The following is a 21,713-nucleotide window of genomic DNA, read 5'->3' as shown; positions in this document are numbered from 1 at the left end:
CTTTGTCCCACCTCTGAGGTGTGGACTCGAGTCATGTGACTTGGACTCGAGTCAGACTCGAGTCATGAATTTGATGACTTCAGACTCGACTTGGACTTGCATAACAATGACTTTGTCCCACCTCTGAGGTGTGGACTCGAGTCATGTGACTTGGACTCGAGTCAGACTCGAGTCATGAATTTGATGACTTCAGACTCGACTTGGACTTGCATAACAATGACTTTGTCCCACCTCTGCCTCAAGGCCACCAATGGAGCTGACCACCAACCATCCATCCTTCGTTTTATAGTCAACCTTCAATAAACAAAGCCAGCTGGCATACGATTGACATTCCATGTCCACGTATCTGTTTATATACACCAGGGGTAGGCGACCTGCGGCTCTGGAGCCGCGTGCGGCTCTTTAAGGACGGCTTCGTGACATTGTTCACGTGGCATTGCGGCTCTTGAAATATTGAGCCTTCATTTTTTTTAGCGAATTCGACCAAAAAATGGTCTCTTCTTGTTATTTTCGTTGCCAACCGCTGATCTACACGCACTTATCAATCCATTGCTGGACAAAGACGCTCCCATGCTATTTTGGTCACGGGGGTTTGTGTGACTATTTATCACCGCAGCTGTCAGTGCGGTTTGGGGGGGCCCAGGACCCGTGCAGATATCGGCAGCCACTAATGTTAGCCGTGGTCAGGAATCGAACCCCCACTCCGCAAGCATTGATTACTCCCGGTTTTAAACAATCGCGTACACATTGCAAACATTTAAATTGGACGAGTGAACAAATAAAGTTGGTCGTCTGTAAGTCTGGCAGGTGTGATTCAGTGGCGTCACTGTATAATGGGTCGAGGATGTGAGTGCATGCGGGATGCGTTTTTTTTTCCAGTGATTACATCATCGTCATCATCATCCATGCTCAAGCCACTGCTGGATGAAGACCTCCCAAAGCCGCCACTGCCCCTACAACTCACGGCCCTGCGATGTAACAATACACCCAATAACTTGCACACGAGCTTTATAGCTCATTTGATTCCTCCAGTATAAATAGATATTTTGATTCTGAACTGATTGAATCGCTCCATTTATTTGGTGGATGTCCGAATTATCACGTCTCATTCATTGGCTGCCACTGTGTTGTTATTCTGGATTCATCGGCCAAACTCCATTCTAGCCATGACACGTCCTGCCCAAGCCCGCTTATTGAAAAAAAAATTGTAGTTTTATATATCGCGTCGTCGTTCATACCAAAATAGCATTTCACAATCGCTGAGGAACTCCAGGTCAGCTGTGAAGACACCAGGAGCTGCCTTCAGAGCTGACCCGCACCTACCAAACAATTGCCCAAGCTCTACAATCCTCTATTAACACATTCACTGATAAAGATGAAACTGCGTATGCACACTGATGATCGTGGTGAAGATATCTTGCCTTGCGTTTATAAACCATTACCGAGGCCGTCTCAAAAACACCAATAAATTGGAGCTCGGTCAGTTTTGCGAACGCATTTTAATAACACCCTTCCACCAATATCGCCTCACGCCTCCCTCTCATCCCTTAGCACCCCCCTCCCCCGCCCCCCACCACTTCACCCTTGCAATGAGAGGGGCTTTACGGGTTGTAAAAAGAATGAAAAGCAAAAAAAAGGTCATTAAATCATTTTCCCAAGTAGGGCAGCTCTCGGGCTCACTGAAATCCCCATAAATGAAGTGGGGTTTTTTTTTTTGAAGAGCCAGAGTGCATGGGGTAGGGTTTGCGGTAAAGGGTTTTCACAAGGGGTGGGGTGGAGGGGGTGCAGGAGGGGGGCGGGGGTGGGAGGGATGGGGCCCCTGAAGGTGGGATCACGGAGTCTGATCGCTTTTCCCAAGCACTTATTTCTTCATGCTCGGCTTGCGCGAACCCATTAATGCTTCGCGTGCGTGCGTGTGCGCCCGTTTCATTGCTAATTTGAGAGCCACGTGAGAATCGAAATTGTCTTGTACGGTCTGTGTGCTTGTCCATCTGTCCATCCGCCCATTCCAACATCCATTTGTCTATCGGTACTTTTGTTAGGTTGTCCACATATGTGTCCATCTACACGTCTGTTAGACCATCCTTCCAAAAAAAATCTGTTCCAGTTTTCCATTTGTCCTGTCCGTCTACTTGTTTTTTCCCCCATCATCTACCTCCGAAGCTATCCATCCGTCTGCTGATCCATCTACTTCACTTGCCAATAAATTATATTAGCCATTTGTCCACACGTTCTGTCTGGTCATACTTTTGTCCATCTGCCCTGTGTTTGTCCACCCTTTTGTCAATGTTTTTGTCCATAAATCCATTTGTCCATCTGTCTTTCTATTTATTTGCATCGTGAGTTCGAGTGTTCCATTCACAATCTGAAGGTCATTCTCGTGTGCTGTCTCCTTAGTCCGGAACTCCCTTCAACCATCCATCCGGTAGCGAGATGTTAACTACCTCGCCTGGTATACAAAAGGTCGTGGGTTCGATCTCGACCCTGACGCATATATATATGGAATGTGTGTATCTTTCTCCCCAGGGTCATGTGGATTTTTATTTTGGGTCCTCCGGTTTTCCCCTCTACATTTAGAAACACGCGTTTAGACAAATTGGCTGTTATACATTTCCACGTGATAACCCACGTCGCTGAGCTATCATTCATGGTCAGGTCACTTCTAAAGAAGAGCTACACGGCTCGGCGAGCCTTTACCTGATAACATTATAATAGTTCAGCAGTGCTGACAACTTTCTTCCTTTGTTCAAGTCCTGTCCCAAGACCTTCCTCTTCCCATCTGCCTGTGATTACCTCTTCCTGTGATAGCATTGTTCAGGGCTCACACAGTCAATCATTATAGCAGGGCTGATGAAAGTATGACCACATTGTTTAATCCAACAGTGGCTGTGTACATGATAAGTCCCCGCCATAGTAATGTGGGATTTCCATACTTGGGTTCAGTGGAGGAGAGATCACCATCAAATGCTCGTCCGAGACTCATAGAATTGACGCCCAGTCCACTGTCTAGAGGCAGCGTCGCGTTAAACAAAATCCATTGTTGTACTATACTTCTATGCTGCCACGTTACTGCTCCTCCCCCTCCCCTCACACCCCCCCCCCCCCCACCTCACCATCGTCACCGAGACGCAATGATCAGCGTGGTGAAGTGCGGTCGCGTAAATCTCACCCACGATCCGCATGGCATGGGGAGGGGACACACATCCAGCAGTGGATTGGCAAAAGGGCTGCGTCTGATCGCGCGATCTTCCCCACGTCCGAGGTTATTGTTCACGCGCACGCACGCGTCTGTCTCATCCGCTGGACCGCTCGCTTCGCCGGCTTCGTGCGCCGTTTCCTGAACACTGACTGACGTCCTCGTGTACGACTGCGCCGCGTAATGGCAGAAAGTAATTGGCCGACAGCGCTGACATTTGGCGTCAAATATTTCTCAATAGACCCCACGGACGCTCACCCCATCACGCGAAAAGTCGGAAGAGTTTGGACAATTTGTTATGAAGGTGTTTTTTTTTATCAAGTGCGGATAATCGTGACGTATTAACGATGGAGTGTAGGCCCATGTCTTTAGCAACCGATTCAAATTACGTGGATGAGAAATTTCCCTGAGATAGGATCAAATTCTCTGGAAGTATCTTGCACGCGCGTGTGTGCGTGTGTGTGGTGCTGGTGGGGAGTGGTCATTTAGTGGTTGGCGCTCTGCTCGACGAATCCAGCGACCCGAGTTCGATGGCCGCTCCCCTAGGTCAACTCAGCCTCCAATGAGTACCCGGTGTGATTTGTAAACATCGCCACTCGGGAGACAAAGGCGGCCGGGCGTGGTGCTGACCCCCGATCCCGTGGTGTCCCGTGCCGGCCTTCATAGCTGCTCGCTAACAAAATGTGCCCAGAAAAAATATCTGCTAGGGCGAAACGGGGGAATCTTTGTGATTGTGTGCAGGTGTGTATTAGTTCATCCGTATGTGTGTGTGTATATGCGTGAGTGCGTCGGTCCGTTCATCTGTGTGTGTGTGTATCACCACTCACAAATCCACCATTCGCCCCCTCGCCCCCTCCAAAAACAAAACACGCATAACAGATTTTCACAACATTGCAGCAGTGGCAGCAGCAGTGGCAGCAGCAGCGGCGGCAGCGGCAGCAGCAGCGGCAGCAGTGGCAGCAGCAGCGGCAGCAGTGGCAGCAACAGCGGCAGCAGTAGCGGCAGCAGCAGCAGCTAGAGCGACGCGCTTCGTGTGCCCTCTCCGAGAAGCCAGGGCTGGCTGGCAGGGCCAGCGGGCCAAGCGGTGGGGCAGGGTTAGTCTCGGGGGCTCTAGGGGATAATCGGCGGGTACATTGCGAGGGCGCTCAGAGAGGGTGGCGGGCGGGCGGGGGGAGGGGGTTCAGGGCTGATGGACAGCCCTCGGTGACTCGACAAGAGCTCATTTTGGGGGCTAATCGGAGGACAAACTCGACCCCCACCGGCACTCGGCGACCCCGGGCGTGACCCCCGCGCTATTGTGGGCGTCGAATTCCAAGCGGCGCTCACGATGGGCGCGAGCTTTCTCAGCAGCACGAGGCGCGTCGCGGGAGACGTTTGGTGGGAGACGAGGGGGAGACGGAGGGAGACGACGAGGGATGGAGGGAGACGAGGGGGAGACGAGGGGGGGACGAGGGGGAGATGGAGGGAGCGGGGGTGCGGGTGTGGAACCGCATGCCGATGTGGCCCGACTCTGAGCCGTGGCAGACTGAGTAGTGGTAGACTGAGTGCAACCACGCCCCACCGTATGGGCAGTGTTGGTCAACGGGCCCAGCACGTGCGGAATAATGGGGCCTGAATAACATCATGTGGACCCCCATGCGAAGGCATTGAATGCATTGTTAGCCGGTAGAATACAATGCATTGCCGGGACAACACGTGACAATTTGCCCAACATAGATCATTGATGACCCACCTCATTACGGTTTCCGCCCAATGTTAAGCACTATCAACGCGTGACGATTTGACATGATACAAATACAAACCGCAGTACGAACTCTTGACACTGGATCTCAACACACTTCAACGCTGTGTTGCCCAACAACGGGCCAATATTGCCGAACACAAGCTTTGGCAACATCAAACCCAATCGCCCCTCAATAACATAAATAGCCACTTTCTGGGGCGTCAACAGTGATTGTGCGATTTACTGCATGGCCCCTGGCCATGGGAATGTGGAATTCCATCACTGGCTCAGAGACTCGTGGTGGTGGAATGCTCGTGTGAAAAGTGTGAGATGTTTTTGCCAGCGCTGGGCTCTCCAGTTATCTGAGTGATGCATTGCTCAACCGATTATCGATTACGTATCTCGACTAATCGGATAACATAAAAAATCGAAGAAAAAAAACATCACCTCTGTTCTCACGTGTGCCGCTGGTCGCGTCAAACCGAGCGTGGCTTGTCGGGGATTTCCCGCCTTCGAAAGTTAGGGTGTTAGGGTGGGGGCGGGGGGGGTGCCACCACGACTGAAGGGTAATTGACCACAACAAACGAAGTCCACTTCAAAGCATCATCTACCAGCTCCAGTTTGAACCTCGCCTGTATCTCCCGCACGCCCTTGCGATTTTAATCTCAATTAGTGCGGTTTGTGGTCGTTCAATTATACATTAAATACAGGCTCCTTGGGTGCAGAGCTCATCATCGTAGAGATTAATGCCAGTATAAGTCAATCTGGCTGTCGCCACATTTAACTTGCGCGAGAGGCCCGCTGAGATTACATTTCCATCTCTTGCAGCCACGACGGGAGCGACCTGCATCACAACCCGATCCTGTCGGATCTTTTCACAAGCTCAGCAGGGTTGAGCATTGGTGAGCACTCAGATGGGAGACCGCCTGTGAATACGAAAGGGTGAATAATAATAATAGTGTCGACTGCACGGTACAGAACTGACTCGCTGTCGAATAGGGAGAACGACTCAGAGGAGGAACCACAGACGAGCGAGGAAAGCAGCAACCACGTGATGAGCTGCATCCCCCCCCCCCTCCCGCCCAAGCTCTGCGGTCCTCTATTTATGTATGTTGAACTTCTTTCACACCGTACGTAGCCAAGCGTGGGGGAAATACAATTTCTTGCTGTGGTTTTCACACCTGATGATGATTGCTTGTATTGCAATCGAAACGTCGTGAGAATTGTATAAAATATTTTATTATTTTATTATTTCCCTCTACGTGACTTTACCGAAAGAACCAATAATATAATAAAACTAACAGCGCTTATCCCAACCAGCTGGGGATTAGTCCACTTGCTGTGTCGCCTTCTCCTGGCGAGCCAGCAGGGTACGGCACCACCTCAACACTCACGGGTCGTAGGAGGGAGTCTCACAACAACTTCTGTTGGTGCGGTGATCCATCAACCCTCGCTGCTGCGGCTGCCACCACAGTGCCGGGTTACAGGCAGCCCACGTGGCCTGGCCTGGGAGGTGGCCACGAGCTGGCAAGCATTACTACACGATGTTTGAACTTTAGTTGTATGTTTCAATTTAAAGCTTTTGTAACTGCAGAGATTCATCTTCTTGGTTCTTTCTGTCTCCTCGACAGACATGTTCTCCACCTGAAGACGGCTGCTTGCGTTGTGGCCGAAACGTCGTGAGAATTATTTTATTATGTTTAATTTTATTATTTTATTATTTTCCTTCTACGTGACTTTACCGAAAGAACCAAGAAGATTTATTTGTATGGTTTTTTGTATTACCAAGTAAGGCCCACTAAGCTATATAGATATTATATTATTTGGGTTTTCGGTAAAGTCACGTCGATAGGTTAAAAGAAAATAGTTTTTTGTTATTTTTTGTTATTTTCTTTCAACCCATCTAGGTGTCTTTACCGAAAAACCCAAAGAATATGAATTCCTGCAGTCACGAAAGCTTTAAGTGAAGATTTATACAACTATTTTTCAGAAGTGACCTGACCACGAATTATAGGTCAACGAAGTGGCTCATCATCATGTGGAAATAGCAGCCAAATACTCTGAACGCACGCTGATTATAAATGTGGAAGGGAAAACACGGAGGACCTTGAGAAAAATCCACGCGACCACGGGGAGAGAGACATGCAAACTCCAAATATACATGCGTCAGGGTCGGGATCGGGATCGGGATCGAACCCACAACCTCCTGAATACCAGGCGAGGTAGTTAACATTTTGCCACGGTAGCACCCACAATATATGATTCCGTAATAGCTATGCGGAGCTTTGAGTGTCACCCCCTCATATGCGTGAGTTTTCTTCGGATTTTCAGGTTCGTTCCACACAAGAAGCCGAGAAATCGTCATTTGATTTGGGCCAAACATTTCGACGTAAGAATGCATCCTGAGATTCAGCGAGGCTCTGTCGGGTAAATCATCATCATCATCAACATCATCCATTATCTATCCACTTTTGGATGGAAGCATCAAGTCGTCACTCCTGGGGCAATTAAAAAAGCATAATTGTTTGTTATTGTTGTTGTTGTAAGATCTCCCTTTTACAAAAAACAAGAAACAAAAGCGCGTGAAAAGATACTGTAAATGTTAATTTATTTGGCATTCTGCAAATTGCGGAGTAATTTTCAAGTCATGTAATTAGTAGGATTTGCCACATGTACGTGTGCGTGTGTGTGTACCTTACACAATGGGGAGCTGTGACGCAGTGGTGGGCGCGCTGCTCTACAAACCCGGCCACCCAAGTTCGATTCCCGCTCACGACCACCAACACCTGTGACGATTATCAGAACCGGTCACGGGCCTGTCCCGAGGTCGCCTCGACCTCTCACGGGTAGCTCGTGCGAGGTGCTCACATTGCCACCGGGGGAGACAAAGGCGGCTGCGCGCGTTGTTTTGTTTGTTTGGCCAAACCACCCCGTGGTTTTGCCACTCACTAACAGCACTTGCCCCAACAGTCTGTTAAGCCTATACAGGGCGCGGGGGGATCTTTGTCTGTGTGTGTGCAAAGCACGTGTGTGCAGGGCGCGCGCGCGCGCGTGTGTGTGCGAGGTGTGTGCGAGGTGTGTGTGCGCGTTGTGTGTGTGTGCAAGGTGTGTGTGTGCGTTGTGTGTGTGTGCGAGGTGTGTGCAAGGTGTGTGTGTGTGCAAGGTGTGTGTGCGCGTTGTGTGTGTGCGAGGTGTGTGTGTGCGTTGTGTGTGTGTGCGAGGTGTGTGCAAGGTGTGTGTGTGTGCAAGGTGTGTGTGTGCGTTGTGTGTGTGTGTGCGCATTGTGTGTGTGTGCGTTGTGTGTGCGCATTGTGTGTGCGTGCGCATTGTGTGTGTGTGCGCGTTGTGTGTGTGTGTGCAGCCGCGTTATTATTCCCATGCGGGAGTGGCCGCTTGTTAACAGATGGTGCTCGCACGATCGCCGCCTTCATCATCCAAGAGGCGGCCACATTACCAGCAGCAGCAGCAGCAGCGGCGGCAGCGGCAGCAGTTGTCGCTGTTTAAGCAGCCGAGTCGGCTTAGTGCGGTGCTCCGCGCGCCCTGCCCCTGGCCCTGCCGGGAAAGCAGTCGTTGTGTGCCAATGAGAGCATTAGCCCTGCTGCAGTGTTTACTGTCGGTGTGTGTGTGCGTCTGTCAGTCAGTGTGTGTGTAAGTGTCTGTGAGTGTGTGTGTGTAAGTGTCGGGGAGCGGTAGTGTGGCGGTTAGCGCGCTGCGCTACGAAAACCGGCGAACCGAGTTCGATTCACGGTCAACATCGGTGACGATTATCTGAACGGGTCGTGGGCCTCCCCTAGGTCGACTCAGCCTCAAATGAGTACCTGGTGCGGTGGGTAAAAACATCACCACTGGGCAGACAAAGGCGGTCGGGCGTGGTGCTGGCAAACCACGCCCTCGTGTGCCGTTCTGACCATCATAGGTGCTCGCTAACATCACTTGCCCCAACAGTCTGTTAAGGCTATACGGGGGATCTTTGTATTTTAATCTAAGTGTGTGTCTGCGTGTATGGGAAGCGGTAGTGTAGCGGTTAGCGCGCTGCACTACGAACCCGGCCAACCGAGTTAGATTCCCGCTCACGGCGAACACCAGTGACGATTATCTGAACCGGTCCTGGGCCTCCCCTAGGTGAACTCAGCCCCAAATGAGTTCCTGGTCCGGTGTGTAAACATCTCTCCTGGGGAGACAAAGGCGGTCGGGTGTGGTTCTGGCCACCCCACCCCCTCGCGCCGACCTTCAAAGGTGCTCCCTAACAGCACTTGCCCCAACAGTCTGTTAAGTCTCTACACGCGGGGCTCTTTGTCTTGCGTGCGTGAGCGTGCTCATGGTTACAGCTCAGGGAATGTGTTTGGCGTGTGGCTTACCGGCCCGGGGAGACGCAGACTCTTGGCTGCGTGAGAAGGAGGTTCCTGGCTACTAATCCTGTGGGCAGCCAACATTGTGCTGCTGCTGCTGCTTCTATTGCTGTGCTGAGCACTGAGCACATACATGCAGACAGAGAGGCACACACGCACGCACAGAGAGACGGGCAGACAGAGAGACGAGGCATTACCTGCGTGAGAGCCACGTGAGAGAGAGAGCTACGCCACAGAGAAGGGCAAAGGGTCCTTTATTGACACGGGGGAGCCTCGGCCGATTCTTAAGGCTCATTTTCAGGAGGATCCCGCCCGCTTTGTGGTGTTTGGCGAATTTCTTATCGCGTTTCACACACTCACACAAGAAAAGCCCCACTCGGAATCTGCCCACGCATGCGATTGGTGCTCAGAGATCTGTATGGGATAGGTTAGTAACCTACCTGCTGTACTGCCTGGTGCAAGCCAACCTCGCGGGCAAATCGCTCGTGGTGGTCTCACGTACGAACGTCTCTCATTGATGCACCGACCCGGAGTTGGATGCATGCGCCACGATGGTACACATCGATGCGTGGAGATAAATCTCATTAAAATATCGTTTTCACTGTTTTTTTTCCCTTCTAATCAGGAATCGGGCAATTTGTTTGATGACGCAAATCGCTTGGAAATTACTTTACTTCACGCAGCATGAGCAGATTCACTTATACTGCATGACATTAGTATTCATTGTCAATATCACTTAACGTATTCTGGTGCTGGACCACATATGGCGACAATTAAGTGGCCAAATGATGTGATTGTTCAGTGCCGCTGCAGTTGAGTGAGCAGTTTATTTCCCGCACCGCATCGCTCCTCCTCCACACCACCACCACCACCAACTGCCACGACCAACCACTACCAACCACCACCAATCACCACCACCACTACCACCACCATCACCACCAACCACTACCAACCACCACCAATCACCACCACCAACCACCACCAACCACTACCAACCACCACCAATCACCACCAACCACTACCAACCACCACCAACCACCACCACCAACTGCCACGACCAACCACTACCAACCACCACCAACCACCACCAACCACCACCAACACTGACAGCTTCTCACTTGCTCGCCGATTTTCTCTCCTCGGCAGCTGAAGTGCCGAACGCTCAGAATCAGAATATGTATTTAGCCTGGAGAAATCCGATGAATTATGAAGCTCTTCTTCGCAGGAATGAGTGCCGTGTCACGTGGTCGCGACGCGTCCGTCCCACGCCTTGTGACGTCTCCTTGATGACGCTCTGCTGTGCGCTGTAACCACGGTAACCACGGTAACCACGTGTGTGCGCGGTGCTTTGGGTAACCACGAATTACGTGTCGAGGAAAAATAGCTCCTCCATAACGCGCAAGACGCATAACTCCAGTATAACACGTACCGCGAATGAAGCTATAGAGCTCTTTTTTAGAAGCGACTTGGTCACAAATGATAGCTCAACAAAGTGGAAAATTATAGCAGCCATATTACTCTAAACCCGGAGAAAAATCTACGCGACCACGGAGAGAGAGACATGCAAACTCAAAATATAAAGCAGGTGTCAGGGTCGGGATCAAACCCACGACCTCCTGTATACCAGGCGAGGTAGTTAACATCTCCTAGCCACCGTGGCTTGTCTATTTAGATAAACGTGGGCAGTTACTTACTCTTAACTTCCTTAATGGCCTTAAACATTAGCTGTCTTTAACAAGGACGCACACGTGTTTGTAATGTCAATTCACGTGACGTGTGATTTTATACTTATAAACAACACCTTAGCTGAAGGCGCTCTATAACATAGTTTACAAGCGGTAACAAAAATAAAGTTATTTAGATGGCAGTGCAAGTGTCAATGAACGAGTGTGACCGTAACAGAGGGCACATGGGGGTCACGATGAGCCAGGGTAGGGGAGAAACGGGAAGAGGTGGAGGAGCGATGGGAGGGAAGAGGAAGGGAATTGACAATGGAGAAGCGGCGAGGCTTTTGCAGAGGAGCGACAGGAGGTGTGGATGTCGACGTTCCAGAAAATATATCGATTGAGAAAGTCAACCCGTGATACGTGTGGCAGGGGGCTTCGACGAAAATAGACTCTACACTCTTTGGTTCTTTCGGTAAAGTCACGTAGTTAAAAATACATTAAAATAAAACAAATCACGACGTTTCGATTGCAACACAAGAAATCATCATCAGGTGGGAAAACCACAGCAATAGTTTGTTTTGCTGAAGTGGGAGAGAGAGCTGCCGTGGCAAGACGTTATATAGTTAAGAAGGGGGAGGGGCAAGGGGGGAGAGAGACTCCCGGATTGTGTGGTCGTGTGGCACCACGTGTTGTTCGGCACAAGGTGCGCCACACGCACACGCAGGAGAGAGACTCAGCACCACCGCGAACACGCGGGGCGGTACAAAGGGGCTCTCCATTTGCCATCGATCATCATCATCGTCATCATCATTGTCATCGTCATTATCATTATCATCATCATTGTCATCATCATCATCGTCATTATCATTATCATGAGCATTGCTCTACAGGGCGCCACGGTAGCGCGATGTTAACTACCTCGCCTCGGATACAAGAGGTCGTGGGGTCGATTCCAACCCTGACGATTTTTGGAGTTTGCATGTTCTCCCCGTGGTCACGTGGATTTTTTTCCGTGTTTTTCGTCTGTATGTAGAAGCATGCGCTTGGAGTATTTATTTGCGATGAATGTCCACGTGATAAGCCACTACGTTGAGCTATCATTTGTTGTAGCCAGGTCGCTTCGGATTTTTTTTCTCTATATCTCAGTGTGGGCCTTGCCTGGTAAAATACAAATAGTTTAGTTTATAGTTTAGTTTTATATTCTATTGCTGGTTGATTCCAGTCCAGCTTAAATAACTGAAGGATTAATACGATGATGCGTTTGTTCATCACGTGACAACTTTCATCTATTAGCGGTCTCGGGTGGAGGGGGTTAACGACGCGCATTTTTATTCACGCGATCACCACCCAAACATCAACGACGAATCACAATATTGGTCGCCAAAGCCTACGAGTTCAACTTGGCCCCGAAGTGTTTTTTTTTCATCTTCTTCTTCCAGTCGTCGCGTTCCAACAGACGCATGGCCAAGTTGTTCTCTCTGCGATTATCTGTTTTGACAGTTTCTCAATTCGTCGCTGAGCGTCTCATCTCGCGGCTTAAGTGCGATTCCGCTGTAATGGGCTTCGACTCGCTCAGGTGGCTCCCGATGTGTGTGTGTTCAGGTTACAGCCACCGCGCCGTAGAACGCGTGGACGCATCGGCGAGGCCCGGCCGTGAGAACAGACGCCGCTCCGCGCAGCGCAGCAGAGTCGAGGCTCTTGTTGTAGCGTAGCCTCCTCCTCCGACGACGAGCGGATCCTAAACTTTCCCGAGCCCCCCTCGACCCCCTTCGCTTCCCGTTGATCCGTTCCTTTTTCTATCCTTGCTCTGATATTTCCCATTCTCTTCTCCTTCTCTCTCACCGCTTCCCATCCCGTCAGTTGGTGGCCACGCATTCCGTCCTTGCCTCTCCACCCCCACCACCTACCTGTGGTGGTGGTGTGCCACGGGTAAAATAGTTGCTACTTTACAGCGAAAAAAAGAAAACACCCCAAAGGTTTTAGCGTTAATGGATTTCTCCGCAGATCTGTGCTTTGCCGCGGTGCGTGGCAGAGACGCAAACAATGTAGCGTGCGCGTGCGAGTTGAGATGTCGACTTGGCAATATTACGGGGTTTGTGGTCGGAGTGTGGCTTTGGCAGGGGCTTATCTTGCATAATCTGTTATCTTTAGCTTTTGAGCAGTCACGGGGGTGCTTGTGCATTGTGTAAACGGCTTTTTTAGAAACACTTATACGAGTGAGCTTGTCTCGCCTCGCCACGGCCAGTTTTTGTGTTCTCATCCGTTCTGAATGTTTAGTCTAACTTTGCATTTATTTTCTGCGTTCGCCTTTCGTGACCTGCGGCCGCATCACCCGGAATGCGCCCCTATCTGTACCCATGTCGCGCAACTAGTAAGCACGGGTTGAGCCTGTGGGCAGTGTTGGTATGGGCGACAATCACGTGTTAAACACAGGTGATAATGATGATGAAAATGAATAGCAATGATTTGGTTTAGATCTTAAGTTTTCGTGACTGCAATGTTCCATACTCTTTGATTCTTTCGGTAAAGTCACGTAGGTATAAAATAAAATAAAAACTTTTTTACAAAAATTTGTAACAATACATTTAAAAAAATATATATATATTTTTTTTATTGTTACATTTTTTTTTTATAAAAAAGTTTTTGTATTTTATTTTATACTTACGTGACTTTACCGAAAGAACCAAAGAGCAATGATATGATTTCATGCAGCCTTCTATCATTGAAGCGTGTGATAATGTCAGCAATATGTTCAGGAGATAAATGCCCAAATGTCCGAGGTCTGCTGCTGTTGGCCACGACAAGAGGGCTTCATGTATGTATGTTGTACTATATTGAACTTCGTTCGCACCGTACGTAGCCAACCGTGATAATCGGAGGTGCTGGGGAAGGACAACAAACTAAAAACACAAGAAGCAATTCAGGAGAGAGATTCGTGTAGTTTTGCATTTCCTCATCCATTGAAGGAGTGCGCCGTTCATGAACAATGCATCACAGAACGCCGTTTTTTTATTTCACCGCAAGACAAATGCAGCCGGAACCGATGGCGTCGATTTTCCTAATCTCCGTGGTCCTATATTGGGATGTTTGTCCAACTCCGTTAATGAGCGTTTATTCGTGAACCTACATGTGGGAGGAAACCGGAGTGGCCGGGGGAAATCAATGCCACTCGATCCACCTCCATACACATGGCGATTAATCGACTTGCTGTGCTGCCTTACCTACTCAGGCAAACAAGGGAAATTATTTAAACTATGGACTATTTAAAAAATAGATGTATCAGTAAGGCACATTGAGCTATATAGTAGCTCTTATTAAGAAGCGACTTGGTCACCAATTATTGCTCTACGAAGTGGCTTATCACGTGGAAATGTATAGCAGTCAAAAGCACGTTGATTATAAACGTGGAGGGAAAATTGGAGGACCCGGAGAAAAATCCACGCGACCACGGGGGGAGAGAGAGAGAAAGAACATGCTAATTCCAAATATACAGCAGGCGTCAGGATCTGGATCGAACCCACGACCTCCTATATACACCGCGGCGCTAACCACTACACTACCGCTCTCTCATCTCCAGGAGATGGCGACATCAGTGTCCGCGGGTAGGCAAGGGAGGGTCACGACTTTGTGGTCTACCAACCCTCCCTGACTCTCTCCACAGTGCTGCATTAGAGGCGTGCACCTCCAGATGTCACGGCCTCTCGCTGGGCTTCTTGGTGGCCACCAGATGGTAGTGCTGTAAACATCCAATGTTGTATTCTACTATGTCCCCACGTCTATGCTCCACTCCTTCACTAATCCGCACTGACCAGCGTGGTGAAGTATGGTCAAATAACTACCCTCCTCAACCTCCCTCAATGTACATATATACGATGAGAATTTGCTGATTATGTAAATTGTTGTACGATATATTGAGCGAATTGTTTAGTTTTTAATCAGAAACTAGCAACGCGCATGTCCTTTGGACGTGACCGTCCGTCTGTCCCTCCCTCCGGACGTAACGCCCAGCCAGTCGGCCAGCCAGCAAAACTTTTATATTTTTTTGTAATATGACATGTGTACATCGTTACTTCACCGCGCTGGTCAATGTGTGTCGGTGAAGGCGTAGGGGGAGTGCAAAAGGGCAATGATTTGTTTTGTACTGCACTGCCCACAACGCCTGCTGCATCTCACTTTTGTTCAAAGTGGTTACCTATCCAAGCACTATCCAGGCTCAACCCCGCTTAGCTACAGAAGTATAACGGGATTGTGTGCATTCTGCGCTAGGTCTAGAATGATCAGAATCAAAATATTTATATATACCGGAGATATCCGATGAGCTAAAACGCGCCCCCCCCCCACACAGATGTCCAGTAGGTGCAATTCAGAACGTTACAACAACAAACAATACAAAGCTGCGCCGTCGACTGCAATAACCCAGCGACACCGGTACCAAATCTCGGTGCAAATCAATTCCTGCTGCCACCCGAACTCAGAAGCCAATTTCCCGGACTGTGTGAGTCACACGGGGACACGTGGCATTGCTCGTAGGCCCTCACGTCACTCCTCCGCAGTGAAAACACCTGCGTGGTCAGACGATCAGCTGAGTTGAACCCTGAGCGGCATTTGACCTTGTGACCTCCTACGTGTGAGTCGAGATGCTCTAGCCGCAATGCCACCTGCCCCAGCAACACGCCCCACTAATCCACACACAAAGACAAAGATCACCCATGTAGCCCTATATATACACACTGTTTGGAGCAAGTGCTGCCAGGGAGCACCTATGAAGGGCGGAACGCTACACGACGTTGTGGGTGGCCAGCACCGCCCACAACCAATGACGAATATTTGAACCGGTCCTGGCCCTTCCCTAGGTTGACTCAGCCGTTAGCAAGTAGCTGTTATGGTTTATAAACTTCAGCACAAAGGAGACAACGGCGGCTGGGCATGGTGCTGGCCTATGATGGGAGCTAACAAATTGTTCAATTCCTAGCCCGGGTGAACATCAGATCACATCATTCAAGCAATTAGAAACATGTTACCTGGTCTGGGCCACTCCAAGGTTGACTTTGAATGCTTGTTGTCATCAGCATCGGAGAAACAAAGGTGGCTGGGTGACCACTGGTCACAGCCCCCCCCCCCCCCCAATCTCATGCGCTGCGACAGTCTTAATAGTTATCCTTAAATGAGTACCTGCCGTGGTGTATAAACACAAGCAGTGGGGGGACACCCCCCTCGTGCGCCGTGCCGGCCTTCGTGGGGCGCTGCTCGCGAACGGCACTTGCCCCGGTAGTCCGCTGAAGTCGCGCCTCCGATTAGCACGGTTGGCTACGTACGGTGCGAAAGAAGTTAAACGTGCGTACGTACAAATGCTATGGGGGGGGAGGGCACATTTGCCTTTGTGCGCTCCAGCTTCAAAAGCTCGCTAACTCACCAGCCGCGCGTTGCGACCGCCAAAAATGCGAAACATGTTAATCCCGCGTGGGCGACGGGGACATTCTCAACGCCGAACAGGGCAGAGCAGGACAGGGAAGGGGCTTTGACGTTGCATGTACAGTACCCACATGCCCCCCTGCCCATAGTCGCATGCACGGACACGGATTTGCCGATGGCCGGCACCTCGCGCTGTCAAGATCGGCCTCTGTGGAGGGAGGGGAGGAGGAGGAGGAGGCTCGTGAAGGACGTTCCTGGGTAGCGGGAGGCAGTCGCCCCTCCAGCAAACAACGGAGGGTGGAGGGAGCGACGCTCACAGCAGGTCGGATAAAACTCAGCAATTGTTGCGCAGTAGGGAGTTACAGGTGGCCGCGAACCCATGGCAACCGGGTCTGTCCCGTGACCTCCTGCCAGCAGCGGGCCTTCAACACTTCACGTGCCATCAAAGTGCACCTAGCCTGGCACACGCGCAGCGGGGGACGTCACCGCCACTCAGTGGCGAATGGCGGCTGCTGTTGTTGTTGCTGCTGCTGCACACCCATTGCGCAAACTTCAGCGTCGAGTGATATCCGAACCGAGCCTGCCCCCCACTAGGTTGACTCAGCCCTAAATGAGTGCACTACCTCCTGCGGGGTGCACATGTGCACGACTGGGGGGAGACAAAGGTGGCTGGGCGTGGCTTTGTCCCCGCCGCCCGCTTTCTTGTGCGCCGTTCCCGCTCCAGCCTTAATAGGTGCTCGCGAACAGCACTTGGCCAAACAGTATGCTGCATGCTGCACAGGGGATATTTGTCTTTCTTACCAGGATACAGCTCCCCCGCCCCCATTTCGCCTTATGGACTATTTCATTGTTTGCGAGCACCTATTAAGGCTGGCATGTGGGGGGGGGGGGGTGGCTTACATGGTGTGTGTTGGTGAACGGAGAACCCAGGACAGGTTCAGATACCACTCGCCACTCATATTAGCCCTGGCCACGGATCAAACTCAAGTCACGGGTTCCCAGAGCAGTGTGCTTAACCACTGCGCCACCACTCCTCGCCACAGGATACAATACAGCAGAAGCAAGAATCGTGACGGAGTGGCAGCAGCCAAGGAAGAGAAGGCGAATGAGAGGACTTCCACCGGAGAGTTGAAGCGGTGAAATCAGCCCGTGGTGCCGGGTGTATCGTAACATCGCAGAACCGTGAGATGGCAATGTCTCGGAGAGGCCTTCTTCCAGCAGTGGATTGATCGTGGCTCTTCATAATAATGAAGGCACACAGGCATTCAAGTAGGACGCCTTCAGGATTGTTAGGGTTCAGTATTAATTCCTGAGGTTTAGAGAGTCAGGCTAAGGCAGGGGTCAGAATCCAAAATAATAAGAAGAGGTTTTTTTTCGAATTCGGTACTAAACTCAATGTTTCAAGAGCCGCAATGCAATGTGAATACAAATATACACACGTGAATACACACACACGTGATTACACACACACGTGAACACACACGTGTGAACACACACGTGTGAACACACACGTGAGTACGCACACACACGTGATTACACACACACACGTGATCACACACACGTGAGTATACACACACACGTGATTACATACACACACACACGAACACACACACACACACACGTGATAACACACACACGAACACGCACACACACGTGATTACACACACACACGAACACACACACGAACACACACACGTGATTACACACACACGTGAATACACACACACGTGAATACACACACACACACGTGATCACACACACACGAAGCAGTGCGTGAAGAGCCGCAGGTTGCCGACCCCGGGCTCATGCAACTTTTGGATTCTCGAGGTGAGTCACAGCTCAGAGGAACAGATCAGGGCACCTTCCACGACTCGTACAAATTCAGTGGCAGTTTCAAAAGTAACCTCCTTCCCTTCCAGTGGTGGCTAAATCACATTCCATAAACAACAAAAGCCAAAGCACTCGAAGCAATGTTTACAATGTCATTTTCTATCCTTCCTCATTTACAGCTTCTCACCATCGTTAAGGACATCACAGGCATCGCCCAAGCCTACTGCAAGGGCATATTTAGCCGCGGGATAAATTACGTTTAACGTAGGCACGCACAAGACAAAGATCCCCAGTATAGCCTTGACATACTGTTGGGGCAAGTGCTGTTAGCCAGCATTTGTCTCCCTAGTAGCAATGTTTACACATCGCATCAGCTACTCATTTGAGGCTGAGTCGACCTAGGGGAGGCCCATGACCGGTTTAGATAATCGTCGCTGGTGTTGGCTGTGAGCCAGAATCGAACTCGAGCCGCCGGGTTCGAAGCGCAGCGCTCCAGCTTCCCCTTTGAAACACACAAGCAGGGAGACGCACGCACAGAGACACACACACCAATACCACCACCCCCCGCCATTCGCTACTAAGTGACGGCGGGCGTCACCACGGCGCCGGTGCCAGGCCAGGTGCACTTTGAGGCCACGTGAAGTGTCGACGGCTCTCTGACAAAGTCTCTGGACAGACCCAGGTGCCATGGATTGCCTGTTACATGCACCAGTTATACCCTTACTGTGCCAACTTGCTGTACTTTAGCTACCCGTTGTTGTGAGCGTCGCTCCACTGCCCTCCGTGTTGCTGGAGGGCGACTGCCTCCAACTGCCCAGTAGCAGCGTCCTTCACGAGCCTCCTCCACAGAGGCCGATCTTGACACCCGTGATACCGTTCGTCGGAAAGTCCACTCAGCTCAACATCCTCCCGTACCGCATCAGCTCCATCTCTACTTCAGCCACACGCAAAAAAAAACACACATACACACACACAAGTACAGAATCACACACAGAGACACACGCACGGAGACACACACACACACACAAGTACAGAATCACACACAGAGACACACGCACGGAGACACACACACACAAGCACAGAATCACACACGAAGACACACGAACGGAGATACACACACCACACAAGCACAAACTCACACACGGAGACACACACACGAAGACGCAGACGCACGGAGGCACACCTGTACTTTTATTTATTTATTAGTTCGCGCTTGATCGGTTGATTGCAAATTGCGCAATCGCGTGGATAATTACGCGTGTTAGTGTGAGCACACACGCGCGCGTGCACAGGCAGTGTGGAAAAGAAAAGAGAGAGAGAGAGAAAAAAACCACAACGATTGTGAGAAAAAAAATATTCTTTCCAACCGTAACGACCCCCGGGGTAACGAGCGCAAAGTGGGGGAGGGCGGGGCCCAGCTGGGCCAGGGTGCGGTTCGGTGGGCTGCAGGTGTGGAGGCGACAGTGAGGATGGATGAGAAGACGCTGGGCAGCTAGGGCAACTCCTCGTTGAACGCGGTAGATGGGTTCCTGAGAAGTGCCTCGTTAAGCGAAAAAACGCCTGAAGCGAAAGAAATTTCCCCCAAAAATAATCTAACGACGATCAAGTTTTGGCGTGGTGCGATGTCACTCCGACTACGACGCAACAAATAACGGAGGGTACGACGCGCGCGTTACTCGAATGTTTCGCGTAATGTATCACTGCACCGCTGAGGTGTTAACGCCGCGTGAGCCGGGCGGTGGTGGTGGTGGCGACGCCGCCGCCTGTAATCCAGCACTCTGGAGGCAGCAGCAAGAGCTACACAGACTGTGTACTAGACAGACAGACTGTGTACTAGACAGACAGACTGCGCAGTGCTCGGAGCTAGATTTGCGATGTGACTGCGAATTCGCGTGATTTTGCCTGCCGAATATGGGTACTCGATGCCAACTGACAGCGTAAATAGCGACGAAGCGTACACATTCGAGGTAATGCAATCTTTTAATACAAAATGCTATATATTTTTTTAACTAAGTCCAATCTTCAATTTCCTCACAAAGAGCGGCCCACCGACCCTCGGAATGGACCGCCCAGACGGCCATTTGCCCTACGGACTGCTGCCCTCTGGGACAGCCCAGGTAGGTAGCAAACCGCGCAAATCGCAGGTGCGGGATGATGGGTGACGCGGCCCCACGTGGGGGGCTCCCTCGCCCCCCCCCCACTTGGTGATTCTCTACCGGAGTCAGAGAGGCCCGCGGTGATGAATGCCTCGCGCAGGTGGCGAGTGGAAGGGAGGAGGGGGGGGGCGAGTGGAAGGGAGGAGGGGGGGGCGAGTGGAAGGGAGGAGGAGGGGGGGGCGAGTGGAAGGGAGGAGGGGGGGGCGAGTGGAAGGGGGAGGAGGGGGGGGGGCGAGTGGAAGGGAGGAGGGGGGGGGCGAGTGGAAGGGAGGAGGGGGGGGGGCGAGTGGAAGGGAGGAGGGGGGGGGGCGAGTGGAAGGAGGAGGGGGGGGCGAGTGGAAGGGAGGAGGGGGGGGGCGAGTGGAAGGGAGGGGGGGGGGGGCGAGTGGAAGGGAGGAGGGGGGGGGGCGAGTGGAAGGGAGGAGGAGGGGGGGGCTCACAGAGGCGGCGATGAAATGAGAAAAGGAGACGTCAGGTTTGGGGCGTGCGTTCGTTTGTCGCGGGGGTGGGTGGGTGGGTGTGGGTGGGGGTGGGTGGGTGGGTGTGGGTGGGTGTGGGTGGGTGGTGGTGGGTGTGGGTGGGGGTGGGGGTGGGTGGGTGTGGGTGTGGGTGGGGGTGGGTGGGTGTGGGTGGGGGTGGGGGGGGTGGGGGTGGGTGTGGGTGGTGGTGTGGGTGGGTGGTGGTGGGTGGGGGGGTGTGGTGGGGGGGTGGGTGGGTGGGTGTGGGTGGGGGTGGGTGGGTGGTGGGGTGGGTGGTGGTCGGTGGGGGTGGGTGGTGGTGGGGGGGTGGGTGTGGGGGTGGTGGGTGGGGGTGGGTGGTGGTGGGGGGGTGGGTGTGGGTGTGTGTGGGTGGGTGGTGGTGGGTGGAGTGGGTGGGTGTGGGTGGGTGGGGGGGGGGGTGTGGGGGTGGGTGGGTGTGGGTGGGGTGCACGGCGGAGGGACATTGATGTCGGGGGACGCGTTGTGGTGGAGGCGGGTGGAGGCGGGGGGTGCGGTGGAGCAGTGGGAGGGGGTGGCATGGAGAGACAAAGCGGGCAAAGCGAGGCCACTTGGCGGATCAAACCACCCTAGAAATCCGGCAAACACGCGGGGTCACGCGGCCCCCTTTTGTGTGGCGCCTGACCCCAGAGCACAATGATGGGGGGGGGGGCGAGTTTGGTGCTCATAGGGGGGGAACAATTGCGCTCAACCTTGTGTTTGTTTTTGTTGGTGGTGTTGCTGCTGCTGCTGTTGATGTTGTTGTTGAAGTTGTGGGAGGTGGTGGTTTTTCGCGTGAAGGTGGTGGGGGTCCCCGTTTGCTTGTGCGAGTTATTGCGACAGCCGAAAAGTGTTGAAGGCCCCCCCCCCCCCAATAAATTGTTTACTTGAAACGCCACCGGTG

At 51.8% G+C, this 21,713-nt stretch overlaps 1 protein-coding gene and 1 long non-coding RNA gene across 2 annotated transcripts in view; one reads left to right on the top strand and one right to left on the bottom strand.

The window, feature by feature from the left end:
- Nucleotides 1-7,536: 7,536 nt before the first annotated feature.
- Nucleotides 7,537-10,098, bottom strand: LOC133352033 (uncharacterized). The gene is made up of 3 exons (XR_009756246.1): nucleotides 9,709-10,098; nucleotides 9,278-9,389; nucleotides 7,537-8,471 (listed from the first exon to the last, which is right to left on the bottom strand). It is a non-coding gene; the product is annotated as an uncharacterized LOC133352033 (long non-coding RNA).
- An 8,054-nt stretch (nucleotides 10,099-18,152) lies between these two features.
- LOC133351889 (microtubule-associated serine/threonine-protein kinase 2-like) overlaps nucleotides 18,153-21,713 on the top strand; it is an 18,866-nt gene continuing 15,305 nt past the window's right edge. Inside the window, 1 exon segment of the mRNA XM_061567466.1 lies at nucleotides 18,153-18,174. Within this exon segment, the coding sequence (XP_061423450.1) occupies nucleotides 18,153-18,174 (22 nt within the window).

Source organism: Lethenteron reissneri, chromosome 39 (genome assembly GCF_015708825.2).
Source record: "Lethenteron reissneri isolate LAM-NWPU_2019-01 chromosome 39, ASM1570882v1, whole genome shotgun sequence".
Classification (NCBI taxonomy): Eukaryota; Metazoa; Chordata; class Hyperoartia; order Petromyzontiformes; family Petromyzontidae; genus Lethenteron; species Lethenteron reissneri.
This window is presented reverse-complemented; position numbering and strand designations above follow the sequence as displayed.